The sequence below is a fragment of the Botryllus schlosseri genome, chromosome 9, assembly GCF_051294905.1.
Source record: "Botryllus schlosseri isolate E-star chromosome 9, Bs_hap1, whole genome shotgun sequence".
In the NCBI taxonomy this organism is placed as follows: domain Eukaryota; kingdom Metazoa; phylum Chordata; class Ascidiacea; order Stolidobranchia; family Styelidae; genus Botryllus; species Botryllus schlosseri.
Genome location: NC_137244.1, coordinates 6104667 through 6130453, shown reverse-complemented (window position 1 = coordinate 6130453; position 25787 = coordinate 6104667). Strand labels below are relative to the sequence as shown.

Sequence of the window (25787 nt, the reverse complement as noted above, 5' to 3'; positions counted from 1 at the left end):
TAGTTTCTTATTCGAGACATAGCGGAATATCATGGACGAGTGATCACAGTTGGATAGCTACACTACCGCTCGAGAAGCCGGACGCATAACCATTACATTATCTCGCTCAGAGCTCAAAATACCGTTTTCTCTCCGCATTGCCGGGGGAAAAAAGGTCTTCTTTTCGCTCAGAGCTAAAATCACCGTTTTTCACTCCGAAATACCCGCCGGAGCGTCACTTCTGTGCTAATTTGCGGCATGTCACTCGCAATTTGCTCCAGATCTGACCTAAATTTTTAAAAAAGAGGACAAAATCTCAAAAAAGAGGACAAAAGGGCGTCCTCCGAGGACACTTTCAATAAAGTCAAAAAAGAGGACGTATGGTAAGCTTAAGTAAAAGAAGATTGCATAAAAAGGACATTGCGACAAAAAGAGGTGGCATGTGTCGAGAGGCGAGATGGATGTCCGGTCGTAGTTCGGTAAACTTGTTGGCTGCAAGTATTCATCATCATCATTGGTTTATTAGCAATTTTATCACTTCAATACACCACAAAAAATGCGATACACTGAATAGACAGGAAGATGTCGAAGCGACTTGGATTTGTCAATGGAATCGGACACCCACCTTGGCCTAGGCGTAGTAAAGAGGAGGCATGCACACTGAATGAAAGTAAAGAATACAGTATAGAAAAAGAAAGCGACAAGAAATAGGGCGGCATGTCATGGGAAGCGAGATCGATAGGTCAGTCGTGGTCCGGTAATCTTGAGGATGGACTGTATTTATTTAGTAGTAATTGCTTGTATTTCGACTTGAATGTGGACATGCTCGTCGACTGTCGGATGGCCGGCGGGATACTGTTCCACACATCAGGTCCGGCATATTTGATGGAGCGATGATCTTTTCGGTCGATCATATGATATTTGGACGACGTGGACGCGCGTGTGTTGTAGGCCTACTTGTGCGCTTTTGATTCAGAGGTAAAGAAGTCATTGAAATATTCGGGGCAACGACCGCAGTGAAACTGATACATAAACTTGGCGATTTCTAATTTCCGCATATCTTCTATGTTTAGGACGCCGAATCTCTTCAGCAGCGACTTATTGGATGGGCAGCCAGGCCCCTTTGGGGCCCTAGCTATGATTCGGAGCACTTTATGCTGTAGTTTCTGCAGTGGCTTGAGTGCAGTTTTACTGGCAGCCCCCCAACAGAGGATGCCATAATGTAACTTCGATTGGATTAAGGATTTAAAGAGTATCAGGAGAACCCATGCTGGCATGAAGCGCCCAAGGCTGTAGAACAGGCCGCACTTCGGTGATAATTTAGTTTCTAGGGACTGAATATGACTCTTCCAGGACATGTTCGAGTCCAGTAAAACTCCGAGATATTTGGCATTATCTGTGTTGGAAACGGGCTGACCAGCGATATTAACGGTTAGGTTATTTTTTGAATTGACTGTCAGCAATTGCGATTTCGAGGCGTTTATGCAAAGGTTGTTCTGGGCCGTCCACTCATGGACTTTGGGCATTTGGTCACCAGTCAGGGCATCCAGCTCTGCCGTCGAAGATGCGGAAGAGAGGAGGTGAGTATCATCAGCGAACAGTGTGGTGTTCAATGAGGAGGTTTCAAAAATGTCGTTGACATATAAGGTGAAAAGGACCGGTCCAAGTACTGAGCCCTGGGGCACACCACAGGTCACCGGGTGAGGAGAGGACAGGGTGTCTGAGATCGCAACCATTTGTTGGCGTCCAGTGAGGTAACTTTTCATGAGCTCAAGTTGTGGGCCCCGAAGTCCGTAACGCGCCAATTTCGAGATGAGAATTTTATGATCTACGCAGTCAAACGCTTTTTTTAGGTCGAGAAAAATGCTACATCCCACATTTCGCTTCTCTGAGATATCATAGTACTGTTCGGCCACTGTTAGGAGGGCATGAGCGGTTTGGTGTTTGTTTCGGAAGCCAAATTGTTGAGGGGAAATGACAGACATTTTGGCGAGGAATGAGGACAGGCGGGAGAGGAGCAACTTTTCGAATACAATCCCGATGCATGGGAGAACAGATATCGGACGGTAGTTGGTGACATTAGTTCTATCCCCAGCTTTGTGTACAGGGACTACTCTGGCTTTTTTTAGATAGCTTGGGTAGACTCCATTTTCTATCATGAAGTTGAAAAAATGGGCCATATATTGACCGATATGCAGGCTTATCATTTTTAAAAACCATGATGGGATTTGGTCATAGCCGTCGGCCTTGTGCGATTTCAGTTTGTGGATGGCTACTTCTACTTCGTATTTGGTCGTAGGTTCAAGCACAATTGACTGGGATAACGATCTCACCTCTGACCTGGCCGACACAGGTTTTGTAATAGAAGAAGCAATATTTGGGCCTACGTTACAAAAATATTCATTGAAGTGATTCGCGATGGCCGCCGGGTCTGAAAGTTTGTTTCCGGTATCCGAATTCACAATTTCCGAAACAGACTTATGGCCTTTTTTTCGATGTAGGAGAGAGTTAAGTCCTGACCATGTTTTTCGAGTGTCCTTTATGTGTCTGTTGAAAAATCTCTCATTGTACTTTGCTTTTGCCTTGGAAATGAGATGCACGGTGCGATTCCTGAAACGTCGAAATCTTTCTCGTTCATGTTCTGGGCAGTTCTTGGTGTCTATTCGGTTATGCCACCGGTTACGTTTACGGATAAGTTGTTACATGAAACAAAAAAAATACTCGATATACTAAATTTGGATTCTATTGAATAACCGATATGGAATATGAAATCTTCTGACTTTTTGGCGGGTTTCTGCTCATATCAGCCTATCTGGCCCACTGAGCTAGCCCTCTACCGATAAGTATTTCAGATTTTTTAAAACCGTTCGTAATGGTTGATTGCGCAAGGTGTTGTCAGGTACGGTACGCCGTTATGAGTTTGTTTACGAAAATTGGCACATAATTTCAAAATATTGAGGTGATATTCACGCACACGAAAAGTTTAGCTGATAGAAATAAATGAGAATAGATATTTACTTGTCTATACTATTCACTTCAGTACAGGCTGTGGCTGTAGCGCCGTGTTTTTTGAAGAATGAGAATGTATCGTACCTAAGGCGAAAACTATTTACTACCGTATATTTCTAACAGAGCCACGTCTGTTAGTGAATGACGGTAGTCATTTACACATAGCATGCACGTTCTTCTTGGAAAGCTGTTCAACAGTATGAATTCGTGCACGTCACTGGATTCATTAGCTGGGATCTTGTTTGGCCTCATTTATGAGGGGGGTAATTGTATCAATGATACAGGCCATATACGACGAGTGGACAGTGTGTGATTGCAAACAAAATCTTGGAAATGGTATTAACACGCAACCCAAAGTCGTTGTGGTCTCAATGACGAAATATGTAGATCGAAGTGACCCCCGCCATATTTACTTTCGACCTGCGTGTATACCAATCAACAGATTGCATGACTTGAATGTGCCTGGTGAAATTCATTCATTGAATTTGCCAGGGAATCTTGAGCATAACCTTTAAAACACATGTATTCTTTCAACTGTTTTAGCAGTTTTGTTGAGGTCTAGGAATAGCTAGCGTGTTTTTTCAATGCTGTGTCCAATATTAATTCTACCAAACTCAAGTCTCAGCAAATACTTTCTATACCAATGATCTGACAAAATAGCCATTGATGGAGTGTGATAATTCATTGAGCAACAGCACTAGATTTCTGAGTGAATGCTGATATATCCATATATGTTCAATTTTTGGTGCTTACTTCAACTATTTTAATCTACATTAGAATTTCTCTTACTGCAACTTTCGTAATGTGCATCATGCAGTAATCTCACCAGTAAAAGCATGCCACGAAGTATACCCAACACTTTTTCCACCGATCTTGAAGACGACGTGAGGAACATAGAATGCAAAGCGTCTTATCTCAGCGTATCCAGTAGCCTGGATAGACCGATTGACTCAAAAAAGTATTTCAAAAAGGCGTTACAACAAGCTGGTCGAAATCCGTCAGAGAAATTAACCGATGAATTATGGGAAGCTCATTCGAGCATAATAAACTACAAAGACTATTGTGCAATTTTGAAAAAGCTACGTACACCGGCCCGGGATGAATTGCTAAAAGTTTTCAAAACCTTTGACCTCAACGGCGATGGGTATATTTCCCATGCAGAACTTAAAACAGTCCTGACGTCGCAAGGAGAAAAAATGTCCGAGCGCGAAGTTGATAAGATTTTCGGCGACGCAGACACAAACAATGACGGAAAGCTCGACTATTCGGAATTCTGCACCGTGATACTTTCCACGAGTCAAAAATGTCAGCAAAACAACATCAAACGACTAGCTGCAACAAACTCGAAAAAGCCGGCGCGCCCTTCTTCGTCAAAATTTACGCGACCTTCCTCATCCAAATCTAGTCGACCATCTTCATCGAAATCTGCGAGCGTTCGTCCATTACCGAGGTATATCTCTCAAACATCTTCCGCAACTAAATTCACCGAACCGACAGAATCGAATGGTAATTCGGTTACTTTTAAATGTGAGTCAGTTTCGAAGAAAACATCTGCTCCCAAATCTCTGAAGTCTTGGAAAAAGTCTTCCAGCAAAGGATGCTTTTACTTAGACAATGAAAACGGCTCGATCCTAACTCATCAGTATACTTTGTGGATTCCGACCACTTCAGAAGTATGGATATCCGTGAAACCTTACCACCTTTCGCATATCGGAGATGTTCCAAAAACCCCAGTTGACGCATCGGTTCTGATTTTCCGTAAAGCTTCCAGATTGGAATTCGTGGGTTTGGCTAACCTCCGAGAAAACTTCCAGTATTGCTGGAAAAGTGACATGCGTGCTGGTTCGTACTTACTGATACCGTTTACGACACAGTGCAGGCTGTCTAGGAGGAAAACCGAGCCTAAAGATAGCGTAGAATTGATAAGGAAGGACCAAACGGGCCTTGCACAATTATCAAAGGCTTTCACGGAAACACTTCACGATATGTTTGAAATGTGTGACTTGGATAGTAACGGTCTTTTGAGTCGTGACGAATTTAATTGGTTCCAATTACTCACTAGCGAAGAGGAGGTGGATGACGAGGCTTGGCAGATAGTGGAAGCTAATTTCCAGATGAAAAACGGGGAATTGACGCGCGCCGGGTTTGAGCAGCTTCACCTTATGCAGGCGCGCGAGGAAAACGCCGACCCGGTCGAGGAATTTTTGGATACGCTCATGTGCATGGGGTATAATAAAGCATTGGATTTAGATCAAGCCGCTCCGTTTGAGATTACCGTGCATGCGTCTAGTTGCGCTCCTGAATTGTCGGCTAGTTTCGATTTGAAGCCAGAGTTTCAGTATGCTGAAACAGAGAAGAAAATTATGTCTAGTGTTATGCAGTTAGGGGAGAAACGTAATGTACCAGGTCTGCCTGGATTGGATTGGTACGTTTACCGCGATGATGGAAGAATTAGTTTTGTGCTTTACAACAGCACCGGCGCAACCACAGACATCTCAATCAAATATTCCGACTTGATCAACTGCACGCCTTCCAACGGCAAGGAAAGCCACCAATGCACGCTAGTTCCGAATTCGTCGAAACTGATCGACCACTTTATGGCGGTAGATGAAACGGATCAGTGGTCTGTTACTTGTGAAGTGTCGAGAGCTGCAGATCGAGGGATACGTCGCTTGTCGTCATCGCGTCCCAGGTCGGCGAACAAGAAACGGTCTTCCCTTTCAGATCTCTTTTAAAGCTAGCTCTAATTTTTAATCACAGTAATTACGAATTACACATTCATACCAAAGACACACGATTGTGTCGCTGGATACTTTTTCAATTGATAATGCAGTAATAATACACATTTGTATTTTTGTATATGCGTATCGGCGTGGTGTAGGTCCTTTTAATGTCAACTGGGGGGCTATTCAGTCATGATGGAAAGAAATCTCTAGCCCAGTAAGCTGGTTAGGTACCTGAAAGACTGTGCACATTATTTTCCGATCGATTTCTTTTCACAAACTGCAGATATGACGGTGGAAGTGGCATGTTTGCAAGACAGATGTTACTGGGGAGACTTATATATTAGTGCTTAGATTATTCTGCAAATCATTTTTATAGCAGACAGACTCCACCTCCTTTATGCTTGACTGGGGATAACTAGCTGTCAGAGCAAGTGTGTAGATCGCAAGTTACATGCTAGTTTCAACTATCCCTGTGTACCTATGCCCTTACATTTTCATCATCGGATTCAACAGAATTGGAAAGGAAGGTCTGTACGGCTTGCTGTTCGCCCTATGTCTTGAGAAAATTACGGTTGGAAAATGAGACTCGTTACTAATCCGTCAAATTTTCCATCTTCTGTTCAGAAAATGCAAACCGTATCGAGCCTATTCAAGACAAGTTCCACATGTATTCAACAGCAGCAATCCACTTTTTTAAACAAAAGTTTCAATTTCTATATTCCACTCTTCTCGTCTCAAAATTCAAGTTCGTGTTTGGCTTGAAAACATCCAGAATGTGTTCAATAAATCTTAAATGTCATCAAATATCAAATCAGCATTACAATATATAGGATTGTATTACCTGAGATTATAATGTGACAGAAATGACATGGCTTGAAACAGAACTTAGAAGCATTGCAGACCAATACCATAACAATTAAAATATCTCGGCTGATTAAATGACTTGGATTGCTGAACAAAATCAAAATACACGAAGGGAAATATTAATGCGTCTTTCAATCAAATGGAAAAAGTTGTATAGACCTATGTACATTGTACAATCATAATACTACTGTTTCATGATGATAAAATTCTTCAACTAATAGTTGCCTATGCGGAAGAACGAAATATAACTCGACAAGAACGTGTGTGTAGTCACAAGAAAGTTAAACACAAGAAGCAAGAAAATAAGTTCAGAAGTAAAAATATGCAAAGTATTTTATGGATAGATTCCCAGCGTGAAATTACCACATCCCAGAATTATGATCACGGAAAATTAGTTTGAATTGCAACTTTATGTAGCGCTCACAACAGCTCTGCGTTCACAGCAAAGATACATCTCAGAGTTTGGAACCCACCAGTGGTTTTAAACGAATAATCAGGGAGAGATTGCATCTTGCTATTTCATGGACCACTCTAAGCTAGAGCCAGACTGATTATATTGAGTCAATATCCCACTTTGCACCATAGATGCCATATCTCTTGAATATCGGCTTAATAGATCGGGGGGGGGGGGGGGGGGGGTGCTATCGGTGAAGAGGCTAGTTATTGGTTTTATTGGTATCAGCTAAAAGTCTACTGAATTTCTTCCTATACAATTACTTGTGAAGTGTCTCTGAAGTTCTACTTCTACGGCTGTTTGCACAGACGATGGACTAGATTTTGGGATACAATCGGTCCAATTACCAGACAAGAAATAGGCAAGGGTGCAGGTAATTCGCAAAGTCAGCAAAATGATGAGCGTGCAAACAGTGTATTGTCCCTTTTGCCGTAAATACTGACAGTTGGCACCGAGAACGGAACGGATCGATTTCTATTGCCTGTGGTACATCAGATAAGAAATCAGCCTCGCTGGAAGCGGCAGTTTACGCATCGCAACGACAAAATCAGTCTCTGTGAGCGGGGGGAATTCAAATTCATATTCTTCGTCGCTGTCGAGATGTTCACAGCCTTCATCAGAATCGATTGACTACAAAGAAAAAGTTTGGGACAAAATAATACTCAACGTACAAGATTGGGCGTGGTTCTCAGATTCGCGCTTAACAGTTAGCGTTAAAGGCTTCGAAAACGTACTTTACATTTACTTGGAAATTGCTTTTTTTTAATTGTAGCCTACTTCAACAGAAATCCACATTGTAACTTCTACCTGAGTACCAACGATGAATACTTTCACCATCTCCGCTTATATGAACCGCTTCGATCTTAGATTACTGTGCCACAACTCTACAGCAGTGGTTCTCAACCAGCGGTCCGCGAAGCATTTTCAGGGGATTTGCGAAACTTTCGAATTTGCACAAAGGTTTATAACCTGCTTGGCGTCTTTTTTAAATTAGAGAACTCACAAAGCACTTTGGCTTCATGACTGCTAAAACTTCAGCACACGCATGAACAGAATGGCAGTCTGAGATGATATATTCTACCGTGCAAAGTCATTTTAATTTCCAATAGCCTACTGATACAAACTTATTGTTGTTTTGAGATGTTTTGTTGGATGATGTTTTGGAATAAAATTGTTTGCAAAATCCATTTTCTCCTGTAATATAGCTTCAAGAGGAGCTGCTAGATAGAAATGACTAGGCTGGATGTTATATTGGCGTCATATGTTGCGATGATACCCAAAGGTGCCATCATTATTACATTCGCCCTCACTTACATTTGTGGAAATGGATTTTCCTCACTCGTTCATACCAAATTGACGGTGCGGAATATCAAGATACTGCAGCATATTTCCAGAAATGCAGCTAAAGAATTCGCTTTAAAATAATAAGAGTATTCCCAATCTCTACATAAATAGCATAATGTTACTTTCAATAAAGCTCATATTGTTGCGGTTTATCACTAACCTACAGTTAATATTTGTACGATAATAGGGCTAAATTTGAACTAAACCTCGGGTGTCCGTGATGACAAAAAGGTTGAGAACCACTGCTCTACGGCTACAATTTTTACTCTTCTTCATCAGAGGTTGTCTCTAAAAAGAAGTACTTCTACTTTTTTGGTGTGCTGAAGTAGGAAATCTCTACTCTTACTTGTACTAAAGTCAACATTTACAATGTTACTTCAACTTTTTACTCTGGTACCATGGAGATCTACTTTGACCAACGAATGACACTCGCATAGTCGACTCGAAGCTAATACTTTCTTCACATTCGAATTACTCAGGTTCTCCCAGCCAAGTCCAACCCACAACCCATGTTACAAGACCAACGGATGGGATATCTTCCGAAAAGAGACTGTACGAAGATTCCACCATTCAAATGTGTACTAATCACGAATCTCGCTCTAAAACGTTCAAATAGCCTCACTCACTTCTAGTTCTGAGACATCGCCATCGAAATGGTCGAGAAAATCATCGAGCAACCCCCGTCTTTGGCGCATGTCAAGGAAGCCCAGATAACGGCCGGCATCTACAAAAACACATTGTCAAACGAGAACTTGATCTCACAGCCGCACAGGCGAACGATTTTTACCTTCGAAGGCAAGGGGTACCGGTGCGCGTCTGTCAAGCAGTCCGTCGTTTCTGCCATGCGACCTGAATTGAAAACTCGCGCATTTAATCGAAAAAATGACGATGAGATACAAATGTACCACAGGCACTGACGAAGTACAGTCAAATTCAGCGGAAAACTAATTGCGCATTGAAAATACTGATGCTGCGTCGTGAATGAATTGCATCTGTGCTAAACTGCAGTAGTTGTATTGTACAGTGCCTAGTGAGGATGACAAAATATCAGTTTTACAGGGAAGTCTATTGCCTGACCCCGACGGGGTTTGAACTACTTTGAACCAGGGTTGTAATGACGCGAGTCGCGATTTTTTGGTGACTCGACTTGAGACTAGGATCGCCAAGACAGACATTTTATTGTAACTTGTAATTTAATTGTAAGAATAGTAAAGTCCCCACATTATTGGTATTTCGTCTGGATTAGTCCTGATCCTTGGAAAATAGGGCCAGAAACCGCTAACGCTGAAGAAAATCACGATATTATGAATGCGAGCCGTTCCATATCACTCGAGCAGAGTTAAAAAAGGTGGGTTGAACCCGATTGAACTGAAAACGGAACTGTGACCATAATGAATTGGACTGGCGTCAAAACACTATGACTCAGACTTGACCCTCTACTAGCCGACTTGGACTTGACTCGGTGGTGAATCGAAAATGACTCGAGTCAAAACTATAAAATTGAGATTGACTTGCGACCTGGAACCTTGCGACTTCGTTAGAACCCTGCTTTGTACCTGCCCGCCACGACCTACCGATCGATAAGGCACCATGACACCATCATTCCATCATGTCATTTTTTCCAATACTAGATTCAGGAATTTATCCCAAGGCGCACTCAAGTTATGTGCAGTATATTCAATTTCATACCAGTTCAACTCCAATCAAAATCTTAAAACATCAGAAAAAACTGCATCTTCAGTGGAACTTTCTACAAATAATTGACCTTGGTAACACTCAACTCGCAAGGTCAGGCTACAAACCTTCGATTCGTATTTCTGGGCCTGTCATTATTATGCGATGAAGTGTGCCCTAAGCGAATTCGGTGCGTCGGCCTGCCTTCGACTGGATCACCACCTGTAACTTCAAGTATATATCAACATAAAACGCTACACAACACAATGGATCTCATGCATTACCCCTCGAAGATTCACTGGAGCTGTTAGACTTGCTTCCATCTGGAGCGACACCTGCACCAATTAAAAATGTCAAGGTTAGTTTAAGACAGTTTTTATTAGTTCTCAGACCGAGCTTATGTCCTAATCGCGCAGAATATTGAAGTTGTAAAGACTCAAGTCAACATATGTATCGACTCGACTTGATCCGACACATTCTATACGAGTTATTCAAGTCTCGTTCATCAGGAGCGATGATTGGGAAATAGGCCCAGAAACTGTCCTTTACCTGTATGAATAAACAGGTTTAGAGTGAGGAAAATTAGTGAATCATGAATCCAATGCCTTCGATATCACCCAAGAGTTTCGCCAAAGTCAGTTGAATCTGACTTGAGCTCCAAACTGAACAGTACACACCACGACTTGGACTCGGACTTGACTTGGTGGTGAATTGAAAATGACTCGAGTAAAAACTATACAAGTCAAATTGACTTGTGACTCGGAGTCTTGTGACTTGCTCACAGCCGTGCAACCTATCTCAAGACATGAAAAAATGAGCAGTACGGTAACTGAAACTGGCTTTACAGTAGTAGTTCGGAACCGTGGCCCATTTAACCCTTACGAGGTGGGCGTATCAAATATGATATGGCATGTCTCCGACACCGATTTCTCCATGTTGACACGCCCTAGACATCGGGTACTACGTTTTTTGAAAAGCTGAGACTTTTCCGATGTATTTGGTACCTTGCTCAAAAATTTTGGTTTGTAAAAATAAACAACAAATTAAAAATAAAATAAAATATGGTTATCACCTTAAACTTCCGGATATTTTCCAAGTGGGAAATATTGTCGGAAAATCTGCCAGAACATCAGAAGTCGACATGTACGGTTTTTTGTGTAAATTTTCACCGTTTCAAACATCAAAACGGTTTCTGGAGAGTTTTTTGAGGAGGATTTGTAAATTTTGGTCACGCTTCAGTGATTTTCAAGATCTAGGTCAAGTTCAAGTGCAAATTCAGTTGGCATATGAGTCATAAACAGGTTTACTATGCCTGCAAATGGTTGGATATGACAAAAGAAAGCATATCGCGTTGTTTTATGCCATAAACCGGACTGTAGGGGCCGATTGAGTCTTGATCATGAACTTGACCTTGATGACCACTCACTGACCACGCCCATTTGTAAATTTTATATGTATTTTCCATTTTTCCATATCTGACGAACCGCGCGGTTTACAACCATGGTTGACGGCTTGTTTGAAACCAGGCAACAGTGGCTACGCACTGAAGCATCATATTCCTCTCTCTGACGCCATCCTGAGGGTCAGTCTTGAAAATTGAGAGAGAGCGAGATTTTTTTGTGGGAAAATCTTGTTTATTTAAACTTATTAAAAAACCTCAGACATGTCATGGGGTGTCGATCAAGGGTGGAATCGGTAGAGGGCTATACTCCGCCCACTTTTAAACTGGAACGGCCCAGATTCAAGACCTGATGGGGTCACAGGGAGAATTTGAAAAGTGAAGGTCAATTCTGCAAAATATGGCCCCACCTCGTAAGGGTTAAAGGCCACAGTATTAGAATATCTCACCGATTTGATCCTGAGTAGAGAATTAAACTAGAGATAAGCGAGTATTCGAATACCTAAATAGTGTAGTAAGAAATGTGAAGACCAAAAAAGCACAATTCACACCGTTGCAAAGAAATATTATCAGTTTCGCTTAGCAATATACATAGCCTAGTTTCATAATGACAAAGCGTAACTGTGACATCACTTAGGCTCCGTGAATATCCGTAACGACATGCTACATGTTGAGGATGCTATATGATAGCATCAATTGAATTTTGGAGGTTTCAACAATGGGGAGAAATTGTTAAAACAGTAATTACCGCCGATAAAATAGTGGTTTTACGAAAGAGGCGAATAATTTCGATGCTCGAAAAACATGACTTATTTTTAATTACATTATGTTCTGCTCCGCACAATAAATCAGCTAACACACCATTTAGATCAGCACGATGAATCTCATTTCCGCTATTTTCCGGACGTAAAGAAGTTTGATCTGCTGCGCTGTTGGCCGATTCATTCGATTCAATTCGCCCAAGAGCTTCATCTTCATGACTTCGGCCAGTATCACCTGCGTTATACGGAATGCGTGAATGCGATGATGCGTTATGTCAACAACAAAAAACTTAATGCTGAGCACTGTGGAAATGTGCGGTGAGATTTTCTAGTCCAGTTCAAAACAGGCTACTGATGAGAATACTAATAAAACAAATGAACTTTAACCTTTATCATTGTAGTAAGATTCTAACAGGGTTCTGCAAATTCATTTCTTCTACCCAGTTTTGTATTCGAAAAATAACAAAACTTCGAATTGCTGGAAAAGGACTTAGTGAATGGAAGATCAGCTCATGATACAATAGGTTGCATTCCTGAAATTACTGTAGGTCGTAATGCAATTATACATACACTTCAAGTAACATTGAAGAGATTGAAACAGTTTTATTGTTTCAGTCTTTGGTCCGACCCAGCCAGGGATTGAAACCATGACCAATGTTCCCTCTAATTTTTGACGGGTCTGTGCACACTTACCAACTCACTGCGAAGACCCTTGGACAACAGTGCGCAACGACTAAAAAATAGGTCATCCATTCGGATTTTTTGTGCGCAACTTGGATTTTCTGTGCGCAGAGACTGTGTCAGCACTGCGCATTTGCGCACGTGCGCAGCTTAGAGGGAACATTGCCCATGACATACACTGATTTCAGCTTTTAGAAAGAATTTCTTTACATAACGCTATTTTAGACACGGCTCACCTTCGGCGTTTTGATCAATGTCAGGGTTGCTTGTGACATCACTGTCACCGGCAGTGTTTGTGCGTCTTCTTCTGGTCCTGGCTGACGTCTCCGCATCGACTGGTCTGCGCCTTGAAGAAGTGGGTACACCAAAAGTGTTTGTGTCTGAAAGCAACGCGTTTCGATCACACTTGTACAAACTAACCACCTAGTTAGTGGACGGTCCACTAACTAATGGTTTTTGGAGTCTAGTATCGAATGACTAGTATCGTATTTTGAAAAGTGAGAGGTTTCAAGTTGCACATTTCTATGATTTGACTGCCAGACAATTAGTGATAATGATGTTCTGCATTCCTAGCTCACAGTCATCACTACTAACTGAGGTAGCGCATGGGGGTTTACAGGACGAAACTCCTTTCATTTCGAACTTGTACCATTGATGCTCATGTGGAAAACGAATCCGATTCCAATAAAATGGAAATTAGTCAATTGCTTAGTTATGTTGTACTTAGTTAGTTTTAGATTTTTAAAGGTCGTTAGATGTACTTCTAGTTCTAGATGCTAGTTTTTAAAACTGATTAGTTCTAGTTCTTGTTGCGAGTATTGAAAAGTGATTAGTTTTACCGTAATTTTCCGTGTATAATCTGCAAAATTTTCACGATTTTTTGCCCTAAAATAGGGGGGGGGGTGCGTATTGTACATGGGTGCAACAAGCCTTGAAAAAAATCTCCCTCGATAAAAAACTTGAAATCACACTTTTCTTCATGTTTGTTTCCAACCGCGCATCACTTTCAGCCATCGCGCACAGTAATTCGTATTATAGAGTGTAACGCGCTGCCAATTAGCGGAAAGCGTGATTGCCAATTAACGAGAGTAGTTAGCACAAGCACACGATCTCCCGCTGAGTTGGTTTGCCGTTTGTACGCGAGCGAAATTAGGTCAGTAATAGGCACTAACGCGCGGCAATTCTCGCTCATTAATCGCGTCAACCACAGGCCCAAACAATCGCATATACGTATACCAGAGGCCATGTGCGCAAGATATAATCGCTTGCGTAATCAGTCGCATCTCCAACAGACCTGGTGCGCACGACAAAACCGTTAGCCCTCGCATCTGTAATATCGTCTTGCGCAAGATGTCGGTTCGTTGGCCTAAACCATCTTGCCGCCGGCCTCACAGGCTTTGGCTGCTCTCTACTATCGTTTAGAGACGATGCCGTTAATTGTATGATGATTATTAGCAATCGCATCTGTAATAGGTCTCGTGCTCAAGATGTCGTGTCGTTGGCCTGAACTATCGCGCCGTCGGCCTCGCAGGCTTTGGCTGCTCTCTACTATCGTTTAGAGACGATGCCGTTAATTGTATGATGATTATTAGCAATCGCATCTGTAATAGGTCTCGTGCTCAAGATGTCGTGTCGTTGGCCTGAACTATCGCGCCGTCGGCCTCGCAGGCTTTGGCTGCTATCTACTATCGTTTAAAGACAATCCCGTTAATTGTATAATGATTTGCGATCGTTATGTCATGACTGTTCAACAGTGACATCGCAAAGCAGAATGACATCGTGTACTAAATCGGAACTATTCATGTACTGAAATGCAGGGTGCGTACTATACATGGGTACAGGGTTTTTCCCAGAATTTGCATGCTATTTTAGGGGTGCGTATTATACATGGGGGCGTACTATACTTGGAAAATTACGGTAGTTGCGGACCTGGGAAAGTGATTAGTTCTAGGTATAGTTCTAGTTACGAGTTTTGAAAAGTGACCAGTTCCGGTTCTAGTTCTAATCTCACATTTTGAAACTCCAGTAGTTGATACAAGTCTTGTTTCGATGGCCGATTTACAGATTTACTGTTACTGCAAATAACGTACCATTTTGTAACTTTCTCCTCGCTAGACCGAATTTCGGGTGTTGCGGGCATTTATGACGTCTCCGAATAACGCGACGAATGCAAAAGCGACAAAGTTCTTTCAACTGCAACACGTTTCTTTTGGCTGTAAGCAAAATAAAGCAGCTAAAAGCCATCGATCGACTTCGAGAACCTTTCAACCGGCACTCATTTTTCGACTGGTAGAGGGATGATTGGAGCCAGACCGATTATAATATTCATCGATATTATAGAGTCAATATCATACTTTGAAAGAAATATCGGTATCGTCAGTAAAGGTATCATAAAATCAGCAATTGCGGGAACATTACAACATAGTAGCAGCAGAAACACGGAGAGCTATAATCTGCCATGCAATACAGGGAACATTGAATTTTTATAGTTTACATTTGTCCAGGTACAGGCGTTCTAGTTTATTTCATGCCTAAACAAAGTAATGGCTGTCTGTGATGCTGTTCAAATTATCATGGAAATGTGCCTTAAGCTGGAAGCCATATCTTTTTTTTATTGGCTGAATATATCGGTATCGATTAAAATCAGATATCGGTCTCGGTCTGGCAGTAATATTTTACATAACTTTCAACTTACATTACTGCAACGGCAATCACAATAACTAGGGCGATATTTTTTACCTAAAAATCGAGAGATTTTGATCTGAAAAATCAAAATTCCAACATTTTTTTACCTTGAAAAACTTAATTTTGACAAAATTTTGACCACATGTATGCAGATCAGGTATTTTCGCATATAATGTTAGAATTGTAGACCCACAAAATATCACAATTTCTGGTTGGAAATGTCTGTCCTGGCGAAGAATTCCAGTAGTTACATCACGCATTATGGTAGAAATAATTAAAATTTGTTGTAGTACAAGGAAAGATACTTTCCTACATTCTCGGGTAGACAGCATCCGTTCTTACTAAGTAGCTTGCCAAGAATATAGAAAGAACGTTTAACAGCAGCAGTTGTTGGCTGGCAACACTGCTGTTGACACACCGACCGTGTTGACAATTTTTTACCTAACGCTACAATTTTGACAAAATTCTGACCTATTTTGACATGTCAAAAAAAATCGCCCCAGCGATAACCAATCTCTTGATAATCCCAATAAAATCATCACCGAGTTACTACCACCCAGATAAAATAGGCCATTCCCTAAGAGTCCAGAAAAAGTAATATCTAATACTGCATGGTTCGATCCATGCTGATCAACACACTTACGAGCAACTGTTGGTTCAATGCGGCCGTCTTGTGGATCCGGAATGACTAGCTGCGCAAACGATACAGCAAGAACAGTGCTATAGTCCCATTCGGTTTCATTAAGGCGTCTATAGACGTTAAGCTGAAAGACATCAAATGCGCAAATGAAAATAAACCTTGAAATCGGAGTAATACTATGTAGACAAGTGCAAACATTTCAATAGATTGACGAACTCTATATCACGTAATAATGGATTCCAAATCAAATTCTAAATTTCTCAATGAGCATAAATTTGGTGTCTTATATTTCTAATTACTGGGCAAGCCTTCTATTTTTTTTCTTATATTTTGCAGCTGAGAAAAAAACTGCAATATATTTGGCAAACTGTCCAAAATGTCGATGCGGGCCGGTACCAGTCCACGGACCGGTGGTTGAGAACCACTAATGCATACTATCCCGTATCTGCACATACAATTAAGTGGAATTGATTTTGATAGACAACCTGCAATGTACTTATACGGAATACCAACATTGCCTAATCAAAATCATGTGAATTATTCCTGTATGTAAATACCGTCAACACAATGCAATCCTCACCTGACCGTTAATAGGCAGCACAAGCTTTCCGTCAATATTAAGCAGCTTTTTAAGATTGTCTTCATATTCGGGAGGACAAGCACCACCGCAATAAATTCTGTCGTACCCAGGAATGTCTAAATATAATTTAAAATCACAAATTACATAAATTTCATAGCCATGTAATAAAGTACCGGTACCATGATTTTAACTAACTTTTCAGTTTCTATGGTATGGGTATGAATACAATTGACAATGCAATGTATGGGAAAATTCAAACGTCAAAAAGACATAAGCTTCATACTAATGATTATGTAGGCTACTGATGCCGGTATTGTACGTCTGCAGCAACCAACGTGGCTGCTCGTGGTTCAACATGCATACTTTTATAGAGATTTAAACTGCCGATTGAGCAGACCTACACACATAATAATGTACAATCTAAAATTCTTCATTTTATCAACATTGAATAATACTGCTGGTCAAGAGTAATGGAAATAAGATGGCCTAGTTTCAAACGAAAGTTCAGTAGATAGATGGATGACAAATCGGTAACTAATGCTCAAAATTGGTTTCATGACAGGATGGGCAAGTGTCTGGAAAGTATCTGCCGATTGGTGTTATGATAACCAGTCATAACAAGAACAGCTCATGGCACATGTTGTGAATTTTAAGCACAAAACATGACAAAAATAGAGATTTACACATGAATGACCTTGAAAGTATAAATGAAGCAAATTCGTCCAATTTAATTCGTTTTACAGACAAAACCTTACAAACCTGGTTGAAGGAAGAGGCAGTTTCCGACTCGAAATAAAGGATGGCAAAATTCATATCTAAAACAAATAAGTATCACGGAGTTGATAAACGGACAATGCACACAGTGTGGAAGCATCATGGTCTCTACAACTAACGCAAGCTCGAGAATATCCAGGAAATGATAGCAGGACCCAACTTACAGTATGCATTTTAATGAGGTCAGATTCAATAAAACTATGTCACCACATTACACGATTGATTTTGACTTGACATGCACAATGGCCATGTTCCTATGCAGCATAGTGTATAGATTAGGCAGCCTTTCACTAATACATTCACAGAAAAGTCATTGGGTAGAGGACTGGTCTTGCAATTAACGGGAAAGCCAGTGTGGTCTTGCAGGCTGCAGGATCAAATCGCATCAACGAATGTCACCCTAAAGTCAGCCGCTGAAGAGTGAAGTCCATTCCAGCACCCATTCAGAAAAATCTATAGTGGACATCACTGATCCACTGTAGCTACCACTAAATGGGAAAAGTCAAATGACAAAGGAAACTATTACATTTAGACATTAGCTCAGTATATCATGTTATTCCAGCACTGTAATACAAGGTCTGACCAAGTGTCCAATGAATTTTATATACCGCTATATGTGACGATGAGAATATGTGACCTTGCACAATTTGACAACGATAACTACCATTGAGATGCCCAGAGTAATGAATATTGACTGTTTGTAACCCTTTCTTCGTGGACAAAATTTGGCCAATAAATTCTCAATTCTTTCATGTCGAATTTAATTATTATGATCTGTTGAACTAATGCCACCTACAATTAGCAGTACGATCTGGTTGATAATATGACCATCAGAGTCACCTACATCCTACAAACCTAGAAGAAACGATATCAAAGAAGAGAGTAAGAAACGATATCAAAGAAGAGAGTAAGTATATATTAGGGAAATATTCGTTATGTAACATGATCATAATATACATTTGAATAATTTATACATATTGAAATAAACCCGATGATATTCGGCCGACAGTCATAAGGGGTAATTGTTAGCAACCAGTCGAGAATTCACGAGAACTTTGTAAATAAACACCCAACAGTTGTATCACCGAATAGGAAGTTGAAGTAACATGGTTGTAATCATACTCTTTCATCATGCGAACCTGACACGACTGTGATAATTTCACTCGTAAGTAGGGCGTCAAAAAAGTCAAAATTGTAGCGTTAGGTCAAAAAATGTAAAAATTGTTCACAAAGTCAAAAATTTTATGCAACCTGCATTTCGCTTGGATCGTAGATTTTGCACTCTCGGTGAAATTGTCATTTGACATTTTACACCTTGTAGCCTTCTTTATAGGCCTACCGTTGCAGACGGCCCATTGTCTGCTCCTTGTGAATCATAAACATTCAAATGAAACAAATAGGTTGACATGGTGTTATGCTCAACGTAATGCAATATCCTAACTGAAGCAAGACTGCGTGGGCATGGGCATAGCATAGTTTTTATATCAAGAAGCGCATGATGAGAAATTGTGATGTAGACACCATTGCCAGAATGAAGCAACACGGTGTGTCAACCAATAACTGCTGCTGTTGAACGTTATTTATCCATTCTTGGCAAGCTACTGAGTAAGGACAGACACTTTCTACCCGAGAATGTAGGAATGTATCTTTCGTTGTACTACATCAAACTTTAATTATTTCTACCATAGTACATGATATACCTACTGGGATTCTTCAGTGTTAAAACGAAGTCTTTTCATGTAAAAATTTGTCAGTTTTTGAGTCAGAAGTTTTTTCAGGCCGAACTACTTCGTAATGACAGACTGTTCTGACCAGAAATGAAGATAAGTAGTACAATTTTAACGCTATGTGGGAAAACACCTAACTTGCACATGGACACGTTCGGTCGAAATTCGGTCAAAATTAAGTTTTTTAAGGTCATAAATTTTTTTAAATTAAGGTCATAAAATGTCAACATTATGATTTTTTAGGTAAAAATCTTCCATTTTTAGGTAAAAAAAATCGCCTTAATCATAAGTGATGCAAACATGTGGGAGCAAACGCTGACCTACTTTGGTTGTCAAACAATGAGATAGTTGGATCATCTAAAAAACGCGGCTTACTTGTCAAAGTAGGGGCATTTTGCGACAAACTCTTCAAGTCGTTTCAGTGCGTACTCCACAACGTCTTGGTGTAATTCGATGCCGTGATTGACTCCATACGGACCTGATGGTTGGAAAATGTAATTCATCGCGGAAATGATCGAAATAGACATTACAATGTAATATCGCGATGAAACAAGATGCAATCGGAATTTAGGCTGAAAATTTGTAATTAAGTTGAAAAATGAGCTCTAATTAACGCTAGTGTGGATTTGGTTGCATCAAATCTGTCCTATTTGCTCTTCAAGTGAAGGGCTATGAGACTAGTTCATGCTGCACCTTCCTCTGTTGTTGTTGTTGAAATATACTGTCATTGTTCATGATTTGCAATGACTGTGATGTAATACTGTTCAACTTGGTCAGTCTTCATTGTTCTTGCTATGATGCATATTTTTGCTGTGTACACTGTATACACTGTGTATTGCAGACATGGGGTGATTACTTCATGAATGTAATCGATTGCGATTACGATTACTTCAGAATCACGCGATTACGATTACGATTACGATTACAGCAAAATCAGGAAGTAGTCGATTACGATTACGATTACATTGGAAAAGTAATCACGATTACCCACGATTACAATTGTTTTGCATCTTAGGACTATAATCTTAAATGATATATTGTAAGACAATACAAAGATTGCGATGAAAAGGCTTAACGAGATATCAAATCTCTTCATACATCATGCGTCATTTGCTTATTACGTCATAATATACCAATTGCCCAACTTTATAGGGGATGATCGCACCCAACGATTTGCATTATTGCCAGGTCTTTACCTGCCGCACCCAAATTCCTTAATAGGGTGGGGAGCGTGCTCGAAGGAGACTCAAAAGTATTTTGTGAACCAACATAAATTATAGAGTATTTTAGAGAATTTAATTATTTCTTGAAAATGTTCTTCGAGCTTTGCGATTCAAATGTCTCTAGTACAGGGGTCACCAACGCGGACCAAATGAGTCGCCCGCGGTTGCTGTAGCAAATATCCAAATGAGAGATTTGAAAGTTGAAGCTGGTTTCATATGAGCAGCAGTTGAACATGGGTCGGCCGACCCCAAGGAACATACGAACGCAGTCGCTCGGGGCATTGCTCGTCTTCGCCTACGCGGCAGCTCAACGGGAATCTATAGTTAATATTCCCGAGTCCGACGCGGAGATTGGCGCTTCGGCGCGCACTGCAGTAACGCAACTGAGCCCGGAGGAGCTGGTGTGAGTCCCGGCGAGTGAGCGTTTTTTGTTCTTGGTAAGGGACGGAAACCCGGCCCAGTGCTCTGATTGTCATACTCTAAGTGAAGAAATCCAACTGAACACGGATAAACGGCGGGAGTAAGTGGTAACCCGTCGGTCGTCGCAATAATCAGAAGACACTACACAAGAAGTAGCTTTTTGTTTCAAAACGGTTGGTGACCCCTGCTCCAGTAGATAGTTGGGTTTGAAATGCATACCTCTTCCCCCAAGAAAAAACATGCATAGGCCATTTTATGGGAACAGTCATTTCGGAGCCGGTCATTACCGCGCCACGATCCCACAACACACCAAAAGACATATGCAGTTTCGGCCAACACACAACTCCATGGGATGCGATACCAAAGAAATACCTTGGCCGAAACTTAGGGTATTCGTCCATTGTTAATAGCCGCGCTGGGTGGGCGTGACTAATAACTCCTGTCCTTCCGGTCTGTGCCCACAATGCAAATGCCATCCTGCGCATCCACAAAGGAATAAAGCCATGACAATTTGTGTGTGCGTCTCACGAAAGATATTCTTTTAGTTTGCTACGTTTGGGCGAGTACAATATCTTTTGATTATACAACAGACTGGAGGTCGCGAATTAACAACATACATTAAAGTAATTAAAACAACATACCAGATGCTATAATTATGAACTACGTGCCCCAGATCTACAGGTAAATCTGACACTCGGGGCTGAGAGAGGTTATAAATGAATAGTAATATAATGCAATTACCAATATTATTGAGGAAATTCAGTTTTGAAAATTGACCAACGGTTGGACTGGGGGATGAATTGCTGTTTTGGTTCTCATTCTAGCTACAACCCACGCTAACATGTCAGGCTATATAAGCGGATGGTTATGGCGGCAGGTGCAAATGCTGAGTAACGAACTGTGAAATAACGATTGACGCCCGTTTCCAGTAGTTATATGAGCATGAGATATAGTGAACATAAAAATTCTGCCTTCAACTTAATACATATACTGCGAGCTGCAGTTACCAGAAACGGCTAAGCACGGCTCGGTTATGATATATATCAGCAGCTGTTTAGTTGCAATGCTTCGTTGTAGAGACTGCAATGTTTTTGTCGACGAGTACAAAATTCCGAATCTTCGTCAGGTGCACGACTGCACGTGCGTACGTAGGCCTCCTGCTCGCCAAGCAGCAACGGTAAATTGCGTTTAAGCACAACCAAACATCAATACATAAGTTACTATTTGAAACTATAGGGCCTATAGTATAGGCAGAGTGGTGATCAATATCCTGCAGCGAGGTAGGGGCTTCTGTAGTGTATTGATAACCTGATATACACCACGGGGGTGTTCCTATAATCACACTACAATGTCCATCGCATGTCTGTTTACTATGTGTGGATACTTCTTTCGCAATGACGAGCGGAGCTAATACTTCTGACGTAACAATGAGTAGTGGCGTTTGAAAAAAAGACGTTTGAGCTTTCGCTAACGTGGTATATTATCTCATTCTTGTTCACGAATATTCAGTTTATGTCATAGTCCTTGTACAAACAAAAAGTAATCGTTCTTTCACAAAAAAAATCGATTAGATATGGGAAGTAGTCGATTACGATTACGATTACTTCGGATTTTTTTCGGATGTAATCGATTGCGATTACGATTACTTCAAAATGCTGTAATCGTCGTAATCGATTACGATTACTAATCGCGATTACCCCATGTCTGGTGTATTGTATACCGGTACTATCCTTGGATGTTTACTGCTGATTTTCCATCATTTTTATCTTTTTTTATTTCTATGACCACTGGTTAACCGCCATAATCGTTAGTATTGATAGACTTACATCTTGCCATATTTACTCATTTATAACCTCGCTGGGTGGCGACTGAATCTAAGACCTTCCGGTCCCCCGTCGTCTCCCAATCCATACCAAGTTACATGTTGTGTTTGTTGGTGAGATGAATAAAAGCATACTGACTGACTGACTCATGAAAAACTTGTGAAATTCTAAAATGTAAATAGTTTTGGATCAAAATTGACTAGAAGTCATCACAAAACAAGTTGCTACATGATATTTAACCTTGATTATGGAGAGGCATGATTATAATTTCCTAGAACAGTGTCGGTCCATTTATTAGAGCTAGTTAGCAGGGTTGTACCCAAGTCACAAGGCTCCGAGTCACAAGTCAAACTCACTTTTATACTTTAGACTCGAGTCAAGTCGAGTCATTACAATTCATCACCGAGTCAAGTCCGAGTCCAAGTCAGCGAGCAGAGGGTCGAGTCCGAGTCATGGAATTATGACTCGAGTCCGAGTCCAAGTCATTGTGTTCACTGCTCAGTTTCCAGTTAAAGTCTTGGTAAACCCACTTTTTATAACTCTGTTTGGTGATATCGAACGGTTCGCATTTAAAATATATCAATTTTCCTCACTCTTAGCAGTTTCTGGTCGCATTCTCCAGTACCAGTGCCAACAAACGAAATCCCAATAGTGTGTTGGCTTCGGAATTACAATGAAATGTCGGTCTAGGCCGTCTGAGTCTTGAGTCAATGACTTGGTTCGAGTCATGCGCAACAGACTCGAGTCCAAGTCGAGTAAATACACAGATTGACTTGAGTTGAGTCGAGTCATTTCCGTATTTTGCAAAAATGACTCGAGTCAAGTCGAGTCATCAGAAAATCGTGACTCGAGTCGAACTCGAGTCGAGTCATGACTCGAGTCATTACAACCCTACTGGTTAGCAACAAACTCTTCTATTGGGATATATCAGCATCAACACATTAGAATCATTCATAGTCTTGAAAGATCTAGTCTTAATATAATATTGGTATAAATGTATAATTCCCACATCAACTCATCACAAGTGGTGATTCTGATACAGTGAATAGGCCTAATATTTGAAATTTGTTGATGGCAGTAAGTAATACTTAATTCGTAACTCTTGATATCTACATCTGAACTATAGATATGTATCAATTTTTGTCCTAGACTACGGTATTAACACATTCATAAATAGGATTATTACATTGGCTTAAGAGAAAAATATACAAATCCAAATGTACCAGTCTATTCATTCAGCGTACTTACCTAACAACAATCCAGCCATCGTGCTGAGGTAGCCGGTTCCACTCCCAAGGTTTAAAAAAGATTGTCCAGGCCGCAAATCGAGCTGCTCCATTACTTCCGAGTATATGCATGGAGCCGATAGATGCAAATTATCGTGTTTCCATGCTATATCACTGAAATGTCAATGTTGAGGATTGTATAAAGAAGTATATTCGGTGGTGACACACAGTTGACTCACTAATATGCCGAGTTTCTTTGCCCCTCCAGGTAATAATGGGCTCTATCCACAGTGCGGAAAACATCGGCAACCTGAGATTAGAAATTGAGGTCATGCTTGATGTAGGATGGCCTTACTTGTAAGTTATATATACATCAAACAACGCAAAATTAAATGTACAATTATAGCTACAACTATGCTACAGCATAATAACACAAAAACTACAGTAAAACGAATTACCGGTTTCGTTCTTATGTATTCTGCACCCATAAGGTTTAAAACAAGATCTTCATTGTTTTCTCCTGCACTCACAGCACCACCCATACTTACTACTGACTGAAAAGAATAAAAAATGTATTACAGTTAATGCCAAGTCATATGTAAACCCTTTCAAATTACGACTACTTATAATAAACACAACAGTTCACTTAATTGTAAATACAATCGATTGATTTAACAGCTAAAATTGTAAAATTCTCCAATAAGGTACGTAAATATTCCACACATACTGTACAAAGGGCTACGTAGCCCTAAATGTACAATAGTAGTTTTTTGCATTCTCAAGATTGGGAATATATATATGGTATACATTTCAATTATAAGTTTAGCTTTAAGTTTAACCAACAAGCTCTAGTTTCGTATAATAATCAATTTCAATACAGCATTCATCTATACACAACTGCGGTACTCATACCATAGCAATTGACAACATAATAGCTGTACTTGTACATTGTAAATTGCGATATGTTCAGAATACAAACTTATTCATGTAAACTTCATCAAAACCTTCCTCCCTTGACAAGTGCTGGAATTGATGTATGGTATATAAAATGGTGTCCAGAATTACGAGTTTTTCTTCATTGAAGGCAAAGTTATTTATTTTCAGCAAATATTAATTGTATACAATAATATCAATTCTGCATTATGGCTGTAAGATTCTTGATATAGCGTGTCAGGTTGCACGTTTTGCATCCATCGTAGTAAACTAGTTATGCCACTGCATATTTGTGCATATATTTGCTTACAATCTCCAGAGGAACAGCCTGACACGAATATCTGGAGGATCACATCGCCGGCACCTCTCTGTACCATTAAACAGATAGTTACACTCTCATCATTATTATTATTATTAATCATGTGTTCCATGTTTTTACGTACAGAATTCAATTTGATTGTTGTTAATGTTACGGTTAGTCAAGCAATAAAATCTGTATAACCGCATATCATCACTTCATCTGGGCAGAGTTGGGATGATATGCCAAATCCTAATGGTCCAACACCCTCCTTTCGCCTAACAGTCAAGAGGTCAGCCCGAAAAAGTCGCAAAGACCGGTTGCACTTTGTTTTGTCTGGGATCAGCTGTGCAGTGCAATGATCACGTGACTACGACGAGTGTATCGAGATCCGTCCGACGCAAAAATATGATGTTACAATTTTTACACAGTACTCGGACCTGAAACTGAAACCGAATCAGTCGACGCTATTTTACTTGAGAGATTGGATTTATGAGCAGTAAATAGTACTTTTTTATTTCTAAAAGGCGATAAATTCTTGTTTTCCAACTATAAATATCCAAACTA

At 40.5% G+C, this 25787-nt stretch overlaps 3 protein-coding genes across 5 annotated transcripts in view; 1 reads left to right on the top strand and 2 right to left on the bottom strand.

Moving 5' to 3' along the window:
* LOC145446931 (armadillo repeat-containing protein 8-like) overlaps positions 1-25787 on the bottom strand; it is a 393366-nt gene that overhangs the window by 77425 nt on the left and 290154 nt on the right. The gene's annotated exons all lie outside the window — the stretch shown is intronic.
* LOC145446933 (EF-hand calcium-binding domain-containing protein 7-like) lies at positions 2921-5847 on the top strand. The gene has a single exon (XM_080325318.1). The coding sequence runs from the start codon at positions 3825-3827 to the stop codon at positions 5721-5723; it is 1899 nt and encodes a 632-aa protein (XP_080181444.1). The 5' UTR covers positions 2921-3824; the 3' UTR covers positions 5724-5847.
* On the bottom strand, positions 6447-25523 carry LOC145446936 (uncharacterized). Of its 3 annotated transcripts, XM_080325324.1 has the most exons (16): positions 24969-25523; positions 24448-24543; positions 24229-24299; positions 24012-24163; positions 19673-19775; positions 17556-17611; positions 16797-16912; positions 16220-16340; positions 14982-15104; positions 13128-13271; positions 12311-12445; positions 10335-10385; positions 10179-10278; positions 9164-9225; positions 9003-9100; positions 6447-7662 (listed from the first exon to the last, which is right to left on the bottom strand). In XM_080325324.1, the coding sequence occupies exons 2-16, from the start codon at positions 24529-24531 to the stop codon at positions 7507-7509; spliced, it is 1572 nt and encodes a 523-aa protein (XP_080181450.1). In that variant the 5' UTR covers positions 24532-24543; positions 24969-25523; the 3' UTR covers positions 6447-7506. The 3 variants fall into 3 exon arrangements, with proteins under 3 accessions (XP_080181450.1, XP_080181449.1, XP_080181451.1); XM_080325323.1 differs by having other exon boundaries at positions 24448-25523; XM_080325325.1 differs by having other exon boundaries at positions 10179-10272; positions 24448-25523.

Excerpts from the sequence above, each read along its gene's own strand:
- LOC145446936 (XM_080325323.1), bottom strand. The coding sequence starts at position 24,531 with ATGGGTGGTGCTGTGAGTGCAGGAGAAAACAATGAAGATCTTGTTTTA. Across the intron at positions 17,612-19,672 it reads AAATGCCCCTACTTTGACAA|ATATGAATTTTGCCATCCTT; the intron begins GTAAGCCGCGTT and ends TATTTGTTTTAG. Across the intron at positions 9,226-10,178 it reads CCCAGAAATACGAATCGAAG|GTCGCATGGCAGAAACGACG; the intron begins GTTTGTAGCCTG and ends TTTTCAATTCAG.
- LOC145446933 (XM_080325318.1), top strand. The coding sequence starts at position 3,825 with ATGCCACGAAGTATACCCAACACTTTTTCCACCGATCTTGAAGACGAC.